This window comes from Nanorana parkeri, unplaced genomic scaffold (genome assembly GCF_000935625.1).
Source record: "Nanorana parkeri isolate BGI_ZX_2015 unplaced genomic scaffold, ASM93562v1 scaffold2064, whole genome shotgun sequence".
NCBI classification, from domain to species: Eukaryota; Metazoa; Chordata; class Amphibia; order Anura; family Dicroglossidae; genus Nanorana; species Nanorana parkeri.
This window is the reverse complement of record NW_017308332.1, coordinates 95221-106066: the sequence shown is the minus strand read 5'-3', so window position 1 is coordinate 106066 and position 10846 is coordinate 95221. Positions and strand designations below refer to the sequence as shown.

At 44.6% G+C, this 10846-nt stretch overlaps 1 protein-coding gene across 1 annotated transcript; it reads left to right on the top strand.

Annotated features, from left to right (window-relative positions):
* The first annotated feature begins 838 nt into the window (after positions 1-838).
* LOC108800545 (apoptosis-associated speck-like protein containing a CARD) lies at positions 839-5200 on the top strand. Its single transcript, XM_018572537.1, has 4 exons — positions 839-1115; positions 2378-2604; positions 3754-3849; positions 5144-5200. Exons 1-4 carry the CDS (start codon positions 839-841, stop codon positions 5198-5200), a joined length of 657 nt encoding a protein of 218 aa, XP_018428039.1.
* The last annotated feature ends 5646 nt before the right edge of the window (positions 5201-10846 follow it).

The following is a 10846-nucleotide window of genomic DNA, read 5'->3' as shown; positions in this document are numbered from 1 at the left end:
TGACATACGAGGTGGTAAAGGGACCTGTTGATCTACCGGAAAGCTTGGCAGCTGATTTTAGTTGGTGCATCTAAAGAACACAAAATGTAACACATTGCTGATGACCGATCCTTCCATGTGGTGGCTGCATTTGTTTCCTTTGTTACAGGCTCTTTTCCCCTAACGTTCACCTAGTCACCAAGCTAGTAACACACTTCCTGTCCTAGGGTGACAACACTCACTCACTGTACTGTATCAGGACAGCAGAAAAAGGACAGGACTACAGGACGCTGCCTCTCTTCTATTCTCAAAAACATTGAGAAATGGGGTTTTGAAGTCCTCAGGGATAGCTGAGAACATATAGCTGAGAACAGTCAACACAGGCAGAGAGGACAGGAAGTTATGAGCTTGCAAAGATTTCTGTCAGGACCAATCGGTATGTTCTGCACTTATCAAACAGATATAACAAAACACTTTCCATTGTATATATGAAAGATCAAAAGAGACCAAATAAGAGAAGTTTATTGGTAAGGTTTACATACTCTAAGCTAAGCCCACCTTTCTCCTCAAACAGGGGTTCCTCCAGAGGTTGCTCGGAGTTCTATCAGCACTTAGGTAGGAGGCAACACATCAAAAAAACTTTTGCTGTTTGCGCAAGGTGCCTGTCAGAGGCAGTATTGGTTGAAATGTACTATATTTGGGGCGTCTAAGGCGGGAATCAAGAAGAGGAATAATTTGCTTTCTGTTTCAGCTAGCCAAGTCTGTGTTGAAATTTCCAGTTGGACTTCCTTGTGGAGGCATTATGCCGAGGAACACAGAACAGGTTCCTGAGTTAGCAAAGAGGCAGTCATAGGAGAGGATGGAGAAGACATTGCAGGATCACCTGCTCCGGGCTTTAAACGAATTGGAAAGTAACAGTTTTAAGAGCTACCAAAACAAATTAACTGATTGCAGGATTAAGGAGGGCTATGAAAGGATCCCCAGAGGGAAGCTGGAGAATAAAGACCGCGAAGACCTCGTCAAACTGATCTTCCAATACTATGGGGATTCATACGGTCCGGAACTTACTGTAGGCGTTCTAAAGGCCATCAATGAGAACAACGTGGCAGCAGATCTTCAGAAGCTTCTGGGAAAAGGTAAAGCTGACAGCAGACTTTAAACAGTAATTACCCACGACTGATCCTTCATTTTACTATGATCATGGCACAAACATACACTCCTTGATCTCCCAAGGGTGTGTTTATGCAGTGAGGTCTTTGTGTAGACAACCCTCAGTGCGTATGACCTGCATTGAGGACACTGAATGGAAGGTGACCTACACTAGGTACATTGAATAGATGGTGACCTGCACTAAGTACATTGAATGGAGGGGGACCTGCACTAAGTACATTGAATGGAGGGGACCTGCCCTAGAGACATTGAATGAAGGGGGACCTGCACTAGGGACATTGAATGGAGGGTGACCTGCACTAGGTACATTGAATGGAGGGTGACCTGCACTAGGGACATTGAATGGAGGGTGACCTGCACTAGGGACATTGAATGGAGGGTGACCTGCACTAGGTACATTGAATGGAGGGTGACCTGTACTAGGGACATTGAATGGAGGGTGACCTGTACTAGGGACATTGAATGGAGGGGGACCTGTAATAGGTGACCAACACTAGGGACATTGAATGGAGGGTGACCTGCACTAGGTACATTGAATGGAGGGGGACCAACACTAGGGACATTGAATGGAGGGTGACTGTACTGGGTACATTGAATGGAGGGTTACCTGCACTAGGTACATTGAATGGAGGGTGACCTGAACTAGGGACATTGAATGGAGGGTGACCTGCACTAGGGACATTGAATGGAGGGTGACCTGCACTAGGTACATTGAATGGAGGGTGACCTGCACTAGGGACATTGAATGGAGTGTGACCTGCACTAGGGACATTGAATGGAGGGTGACCTGCACTAGGTACATTTAATGGAGGGTGACCTGTAATAGGTACATTGAATGGAGGGTGACCTGCACTAGGTACATTGAATGGAGGGTGACCTGTAATAGGTACATTGAATGGAGTGTGACCTGCACTAGGTACATTGAATAAAAGGTGACCTGCACTAGGTACATTGAATGGAGGGGGACCTGCACTAGGTACATTGAATGGAGGGTGACCTGCACTAGGTACATTCAGACAATCCATTGAAGGGGAATGTGCTGTGCATACACTTTAATAGTTAGGAAATTCTCTATTCCAGTGATGAGTTTCCAAGATATAAATTGGTTGAAATGAAGAGAACTCCATCACAAAGCCGAAACTTCCCACTTTGATAAACGAGCTTCTTTCTTTACTAAATTCTTTATCTAAAACGGTTTGTCGAAAATATTTTTCTTTTTTTATCACAGAATCTTCTGCTTCTGCCTCAAGACCCAAAATACACTTTGTGGATCAACATCGGGAGGCTCTGATAAAAGGGGTGGCCCTGGTAGATCCCATCCTGGATAGCCTTATGTCTGCAAATCTGCTGACTTACGAAGATTATTCCACAATAAGGAGAGAGGGAACATCTTATGCGCAGATGAGGATGCTCTTCTACAAATACGTCTGTTCCTGGGAGGAGCCTCAGAAGGATGTATTGAATGAGGCCTTGAAAAAAAATAATCGCATTTTGATGGAAAATCTGGAGAGATGTTAGCTCTGAACTTTGGTTATCTCATAATTATATCATAAATAGCACTTCTGTTCTTGCCTCCTACAATCAAGACCACCCCACCTGCTAAGACTTGGAGTGATTTAAAAAAAATGGGCTTCCATTCGACCAACTAAAATTACCTTCCCACCTTGATGATGTTCCTGATGGACAGAGCAGCTTGGTTGACCTATGCCACAACCCTAGAACCAGAGGTTGGAGGTTACCATATATCTAGCTGTCAATCAATCTGTATGACATCACTGCACTTATAAGTATGACAGGTATCCTTACCCCATAACCATCAGTAGCACTGATAGAAGGGTCCACGTTGAATGACCATGTAAACAGAGGTGATCTTGGCTACAGCTCTTCCAGTGCTAGAAGTGCACTGGTGTGTTGTCCTTTGGGTCACTTTACCGTTTCCTTTAGCAGACTGGTACGGCCCTTCTGGTCCAATCCACCAGATTCTAGTTTGCTCCTCTCTATAGGTTCCTGGATCACTTGTATGTTAGATTTTATTAGATAGAGGCCTGAAAAACATTCCCAAGGAAATGTAAATGATTTTTAGAGAGGAAGAACATTTACAGGGCTATTCAAAAAAGGGTGAAGAGTTTGGAGAAGGGAACAATCTAGGACGTTATAGCCGATTTGGAAAAAGTCTCCAATTCAGCTCACTTTCCAGGTCAGCTATGTTATCCTAGATTGTTCCCTTCTCCAAACTCTTCACCCTTTTGTGAATAACTCTGTCAGTGATGTATGAGCTCTCAGCTCTTTAACTTACAGAACAACTGAGGGCTGTAGCGAGACCAAACCCTAATCTAAGACAAGCCATGCTAAGACAAATTAATTATTAATGGAGGTACTGCGCTATATATGTTCAGCTGACTGAGTGCCCACAGCAGTACCTTCTCCATCAACCATCCTGCCTCAGCACAAGTGATTTCCCATAAGGCCTTTAACTTTACTCAGCTCTCAGATCATCAGTGATAGTTAATGAGCTGAGGGCTATAACTAATAAACTGCTTCCATCTAAAACCACACTAGCAAAAGAAGCCTAACTCTTTCCTAGATAACCTCTTTGATTGTTAGCTCCTGAGACCAGTACCTCGTACCCGAAGAGCCTATGCAGAGTTTGTCATTGCTTTGTACAATGATAGTCTTTGCAAATTACTGAACAGCCTCCATGTGAGTGAATGGGGTTTAACGTCACACAGGGTCCTGTCCAGGGTTCAGGGTCCAGTCCAGGGTTCAGGGTCCAGTTCACTTTAGTCATTTTTTTTTTTGCCATTCCATGTCTATGTTATGTACACGCTGTTAACAATAACCACATCCGTGCATATGGTACTCCACCTTGAAACTTTCCATTGAATGGTGATGGTGGGGGATTGGGACAAAGGAAGATGAAAGGAAGATGGCGTTGCTTATCCAAAGTACAAACGATTTATTACATATCAGCGAGTGCGCCTCGTTATCAAGATTCAGTGAAATCCCAAACAATCTGAAAATGTAATTTGTGTCCAGTTTCTGCTCTGTGTGAGGATTTCTATTATAGCACATTAAGTGAAATAAAACTATGTACAATATGACACAATGCATCTTGGGTTGCTCCATGTATGACATCATCATTGGAATACACATAGAAGGAAGACCACAGTTTTCTTGGTATCATTTCTTGTCTTAGCAATGCATTGCAAACAAAATGGTTTCCAATGATCACAGCCCAATTTTTGGCTCCCCCTCCAACCCCTGGAGGACCCCCGCTGTATTTTTTCTAATACATACCAGTTCCAGATGCCCTTAGGCTTGCCACTAGATGTGCAAGGTCCTCGTCTTCTTCAGATCTTCTTCTAGTGGTGGTCAGTGGTGAATGATGCAAAAAACAGTGTTGACATGATGTAGTTAGCCCCACTTTCTGCATTAATACAGTTTCATTGTCACACGTCGGCTCGAACTATGAGGATGAGTGATTTTCACTCACCTCATAGTTCTCCTTTAAGGAAAATAAACGATATAATTCTCATTTAACATTAATGTGAATATTGACCATGGCTGTGCATATGTGAAATCTTACAACTCTGTAACAGCACAGGCAGAGAGCATAGGAAGAGATAAACTTGCAAAGATTTCTGTCAGGACCAATCTGTATGTTCTGCACTTATCAAACAGATATAACAAAACACTTTCCATTGTATATATGAAAGATCAAAAGAGACCAAATAAGAGAAGTTTATTGGTAAGGTTTACATACTCTAAGCTAAGCCCACCTTTCTCAAACAGGGTTTCCTCCAGAGGTTGCTCGGGGTTCTATCAGCACTTAGGTAGGAGGACCCACATAAAAAAAAACTGCTGTTTGCGCAAGGTGCCTGCCAGAGGCAGTATTGGTTGAAATGTACTACATTTGGGGCGTTAAGGCGGGAATCAAGAAGAGAAAGAATTTGCTTTCTGTTTCAGCTTGACAAGTCTGTGTTGAAATTTCCAGTTGGACTTCCTTGTGGAGGCTTTTTGCAGAGAAACACAGAACAGGTTCCTGAGTTAGCACGGTGCAAAGAGGCAGTCATAGGAGAGGATGGAGAAGACATTGCGGGATCACCTGCTCCGGGCTTTGAATGAATTGGAAAGTGAAACTTTAAAGAGCTTCCGAAACAAATTAACTGATTGCAGGATTAAGGAGGGCTATGAAAGGATCCCCAGAGGGAAGCTGGAGAATAAAGACCGCGAAGACCTCGTCAAACTGATCTTCCAATACTATGGGGATTCATACGGTCCGGAACTTACTGTAGGCGTTCTAAAGGCCATCAATGAGAACAACGTGGCAGCAGATCTTCAGAAGCTTCTGGGAAAAGGTAAAGCTGACAGCAGACTTTAAACAGTAATTACCCACGACTGATCCTTCATTTTACTATGATCATGGCACAAACATACACTCCTTGATCTCCCAAGGGTGTGTTTATGCAGTGAGGTCTTTGTGTAGATAACCCCCAGTGCGTATGACCTACACTAGGGACATTGAATGGAGGGTGACCTACACTAGGGACATTGAATGGAAGGTGACCTGCACTAGGTGCATTGAAAGGACGGTGACCTGCACTAGGTACATTAAAAGGTGGGTGACTGTACTGGGGACATTGAATGGACTGCAACCGGCATTAGGTACAGTCACACGTCGGCTCGAACTATGAGGATGATTGAATGGAGGGTGACCTGCACTAGGTACATTGAATGGAGGGGGACCTGCACTAGGGACATTAAATGGAGGGTGACTGTACTGGGGACATTGAATGGAAGGTGACCTGCACTATGTACATTGAATGGAAGGTGACCTGCACTAGGGACATTAAATGGAGGGTGACTTTACTGGGGACATTGAATGGACTGCAACCTGCACTAGGTACATTGAATGGAATGTGACCTGCACTAGGTACATTGAATGGAAGGTGACCTGTACTAGGTACATTGAATGGAGGGGGACCTGCACTAGGTACATTGAATGGAGGGGGACCTGTACTAGGTACATTGAATGGAGGGGGACCTGTACTAGGTACATTGAAAGGAGGGTGACCTGCACTAGGGACCTTGAATGGAGGGTGACCTGCACTAGGGACATTAAATGGAGGGTGACTGTACTGGGGACATTGAATGGAAGGTGACCTGTACTAGGTACATTGAATGGAAGGTGACCTGTACTAGGGACATTGAATGGAGGGGGACCTGCACTAGGTACATTGAATGGAAGGTGACCTGCACTAGGTACATTGAATGGAGGGTGACCTGTACTAGGTACATTGAATGGAAGATGACCATTTTGATGGAGTACAAAAGGGCTAAAACACTTGTCGGTTTATGTTTTTCTGACTTTTTCCTGTTCTTAACAAAGTGACAGTTGTCCCCAGAATGGTGTCCTCATTTGCAGATTTCTCCTTAGTTTTTTGTTTTGGTAACAACTCAAAAATGTTCATTTTCCCCCATCACTTTCTGTACCAGAAATAATAGTCACAAGGACAAACAGAAAGCTGAGAATTTCCCCAATAGCAACGCAAACGGCAATACAAAACCTGACAAGGGTGCTTACCCCTCCTGACTCCATACTAAATAAAAAAAAAATATGGCTTTACATTAGGGTGACCATTCGTCCCCAATTTCCGGGGACAGTCTCCCAGATTGAGGAGACCGTCCATGGACATATTATGTCCCTGGAAATGTCCCCAGGAACATAAAATAATAATAAAAATGTTTTTATTTTTATACTCACCTGATCTCTGGATCCACTGACAAGCTCAGCCTCCCGTCACCCACGCTGTCAGAAGCTGCGTACAGCGTGTGCCGGTTACTATTTAAACCCGCGCGTGCTGTATGCAGCTTCTGAGAAAATACGCTATTAGCATAGCGTGGAAGCCGGCTTTCTGGCCAATCAGGAAGCCGGGAGGCGGGTCATTACTCGCCGCCCAGCTTCCTGATCGCACGGGAAGCCGGCTCCATGTTCCCCTACGGCAATGCCAGTCGGAGGAAATCTTCCTCTAAATGGTTGTTCGGGGATTGGGTTAGGTATCGGAGCATTTGGGCGACTACGGGTACTCACGCAAATACTCGGTATCGGTGCATCCCTAACAAATACCCTGCATATATCATTTGAGGAAAATATGCTAATACAATATTTTTTTTTTACCATTTGCCAATTTTTAAAAATGTTCCCAGGTTTTTATTCTAAAAATCTGGTCACCTTAATCTTGGATAGACATAATGTTTTGCTGGACTCTCCTGGTTTTTCCATGGGCGGTGTCTGTGCATCCTTTTTCATGATATATATATACTGTATATATCCACATTCTCTATATGTATCATCAATCTATAAAAATATATAATACATCCTAATAAGGCCTCAGCCTGTCCATAAATTAATATGCATGAGAAAAAAAAAAGAGCATATACCGTATTTTGCGGTCCATAAGACGCACCGGACCATAGGGCGCAGGGAGGTCCGGCGCGCCTTATGGAGCACTCTAGACTGTAGCTTCTGTGACAGCTTCTATGACAGAAGCTGTGACAAAAGCTGCAGTTAGTGACCGCTGAGACAGGTGGCGCTGTGATTACAGCGCCACGGTCTCAGCGATCACACAGAGCAGACGGAGAAAGTCCGTACTTCGTCTGCTCTATGGTTATCTCGATCATCGCCGCTGCTCGGTTTTAATACGAGTGATCTCATTAGATCACTACTCGCCCGGCGCCCGAAACTGCATGTCTCGGGCGTCGGGATTCACTCCATAAGACGCAGGCACATTTTCCCCCTCCTTTTGGGGGGAAAAAAGTGCGTCTTATGGAGCGAAAAATACGGTATATATATATATATTATTAGGTATGCACCAATACCATTACGCTGATACTGTTGCTTGAAAAAAATTGGCTGGCGTAAGGTCCCATGCTTGCTGAGGACCTCACGGCAGCATAGGGGCGACCTTGCAGCACCTATTTACAGTACCAATCACACATCTCCTCCCTCCTCCTCCTTCCCACAGCCTATGCCAGCTTGGACTCGCCCACACAGCCTTCGACTCGCCCGCACAGCCCTGGTGAGACCCTGAAGACATCAGGCCACCACCCTGGAGCTGCACAGAGTATGTAGCTTTATATTATTCTGCATTGCTGTATAAGGTATTTGCCGGGATTTGTAGTCCTCTTTTGCTGGTAGTACTCTGCATTGCTGTATAATGTATTGCTGCGTAATGAACCTCCGTGGTGGATTAGTGCCTTTTCATCCGCTTCTGTGCGCTTTTCTTTTGGTGCGGAGGCGCCCCTCCTGATCCACCGTGAGGCTTGAAATCACTTCATTCATGTCTCTCCTCCATGACAGATTATAAAGGGCACCACCGGGAAAATAGAAGCGAGCCCAGAAGCGGCTTCTAAATTAACAAAGCGACACTGGAGAATAAGGCGAATTGAAGCCTCACTTCTGCAGTGGATCAGGAGGGGCGCCACCGCCGTTTGGTTGGAGGACTTGTCCCCCGGGGGGGCAACTCTGAGTCTTTGCCCCGGGTGACTAGCTTCGCCTCTGCCTGGATCCTCTGACGAGCGCAGCCTCTCATCTCCCACGCTGTCAGAAGCTGCATACAGCGTGCACCGGTTTAAATAGTTTACCATTTGCCAATAAAAAAACAAATGTCCCCGGATTTCATTTTAAAAATCTGGTCACCTTGCTTTAACCCCTTGCTGACCGTGGTGTTTATACTCCCTTCCTGGCCAGGCCATTTTTCAGTATTCAGCGGTGCGGTACTTTGACTGACATTTATTCCGTCATGCAGCGCTGTACTGAAATGAATTTTCTACCATTTTTTGGGGACACATAGAGCTTTCTTTTGGTGGTATTTAATCGCCACTGGGGGTTTTTTGTTTTTACTATATAATGAAAAAAGTACCGAAAATTTTGAAAAAAAACCCTGTTCTCCCTATGTTATGTTATAAAACATTTATTATTACCCAATTTTTTGGTAAAATATAAAAGTCGGGGTCACGTCGGGTAAATAGACACCAAACATGTCAAGCTTTAAAATTGCGAGCACCCGCTAAATCGCAAAAAACTACCATACCTAAAATTGACCATAGCCGACGCTGTAAAAGCTTTTACCGCTCATCAGTTTAGTGTTATCAGTGATTGATGGCGCTAAAATTATTGCTCTCACTGCGACGTTTGCAGCGATACGTAACATGTGCGGCGCAATGGATGTAATCGTCGTTTTCGCACGTAGGCGGGCTTGACGCATGTTTGCGTGTGGGGGCGGGGGACTTTAATTTTTTTTTTATTGCTTTGATATGTGATTTTTAATATTTTGTAATTTTTTTTCTAACTTACATTTTGTTAAACCTTTTTTTTTTCACTGAACTTTGTTGCTATCACATAGGGAGCAAACAAGCTCCCTATGTAATAGCCAATTTGCAGTGATAGGTCCTCTTTATGGAGACATCAGGGGTCTTAAGACCCCTAATGTCACCTTGGGACCCCCAGAGAAGCTGATGAAGCAGAGCCCTGCTTCACCAGCTTCTCTACGGTTTCTGTACCGGAGAGTGACACTGAATGCAGGAAGTGATGTAATACACGTCACTGCCTGCATTCCGAAGAGGAGGAGGAGATCAAACGGAGATCGTGTACTGAGCTCCGTTTGATCTCCGGCCGCAAAGCTGCTGTGCTGGTCTCGGGCTCACACCTGGCACAGCGGAGCTCGGGATCGCCAGCAGCGGCGGCGACAGAGGGGGCGCACACCCGACCGGATATTACAAGCGATCGGGCGTCTCTACAGACGCCCGAACGCTTGTATGTAAACAGCCATCGCTGGCTGTTTACATTCAAAGCCGATTTTCCGCTCGTGCGCGCCGCCTAGCGGTTAAAGTAGGGTCTCCATTTTGGTGTGTGTGTGTGTCCCATTGGGGAGATTTTCTTCCACTTCCTGTGCTAGAGACTCAACAAGAAATTAGAGGAATTCTTCTCTTGGAAAGTTGTCAATGGAAGTGTCCTCATTGAAAGATTTACCATCCCCTCTTGTTCTGACAAAAACTATAAACATTTGGATTTCCCATCGCTTTCTGCACTGGTGATAATGGTCGCCAAGATGAACAGAATCTACGGGGACCCGGACCAAAATCAAAAACTAGATAGGGGTTCTAATCCCTACCTACTCTATTCAAAACCAAACATTTTTAGCTAATAATAGACTTTAATAGATAGGGAAAGCAGAACAGTAATCTAGTAATGAATTTCCATGGTATGAATTGGTTGAAATGTTTGTTAAGTAAATTCTTTATTCCAAAGTTTTGAGAAAAATATCTTTTTTTTATTATTACAGGTTCCTCCGCTTCTGGCTCAAGCCCCAAAATGCACTTTGTGGATGAACACCAGCGGGCTCTGATAAATGTGGTGTCTCACGTAGCTCCTATCCTGGACAGTCTTGACAACGCACGTCTGCTGACCTCCGAGGCTTATGATACAATAATGAATATGAAAACTACTCAGGCACAGATGAGGGAGCTCTACAGGAACATCAGATCTTGGAAGGATCCTCAGAAGGATATATTAAAAAATGCCATCAGAGAAAGTAATCCCGGCGTGGTGGAAAATCTGGAGCAGTCTCAGCCCTAAACAGAGGCTAGCCATGGATTCACCCTTTATGTCCAGCGGCTCTCCGTCCTCAATTAGGAA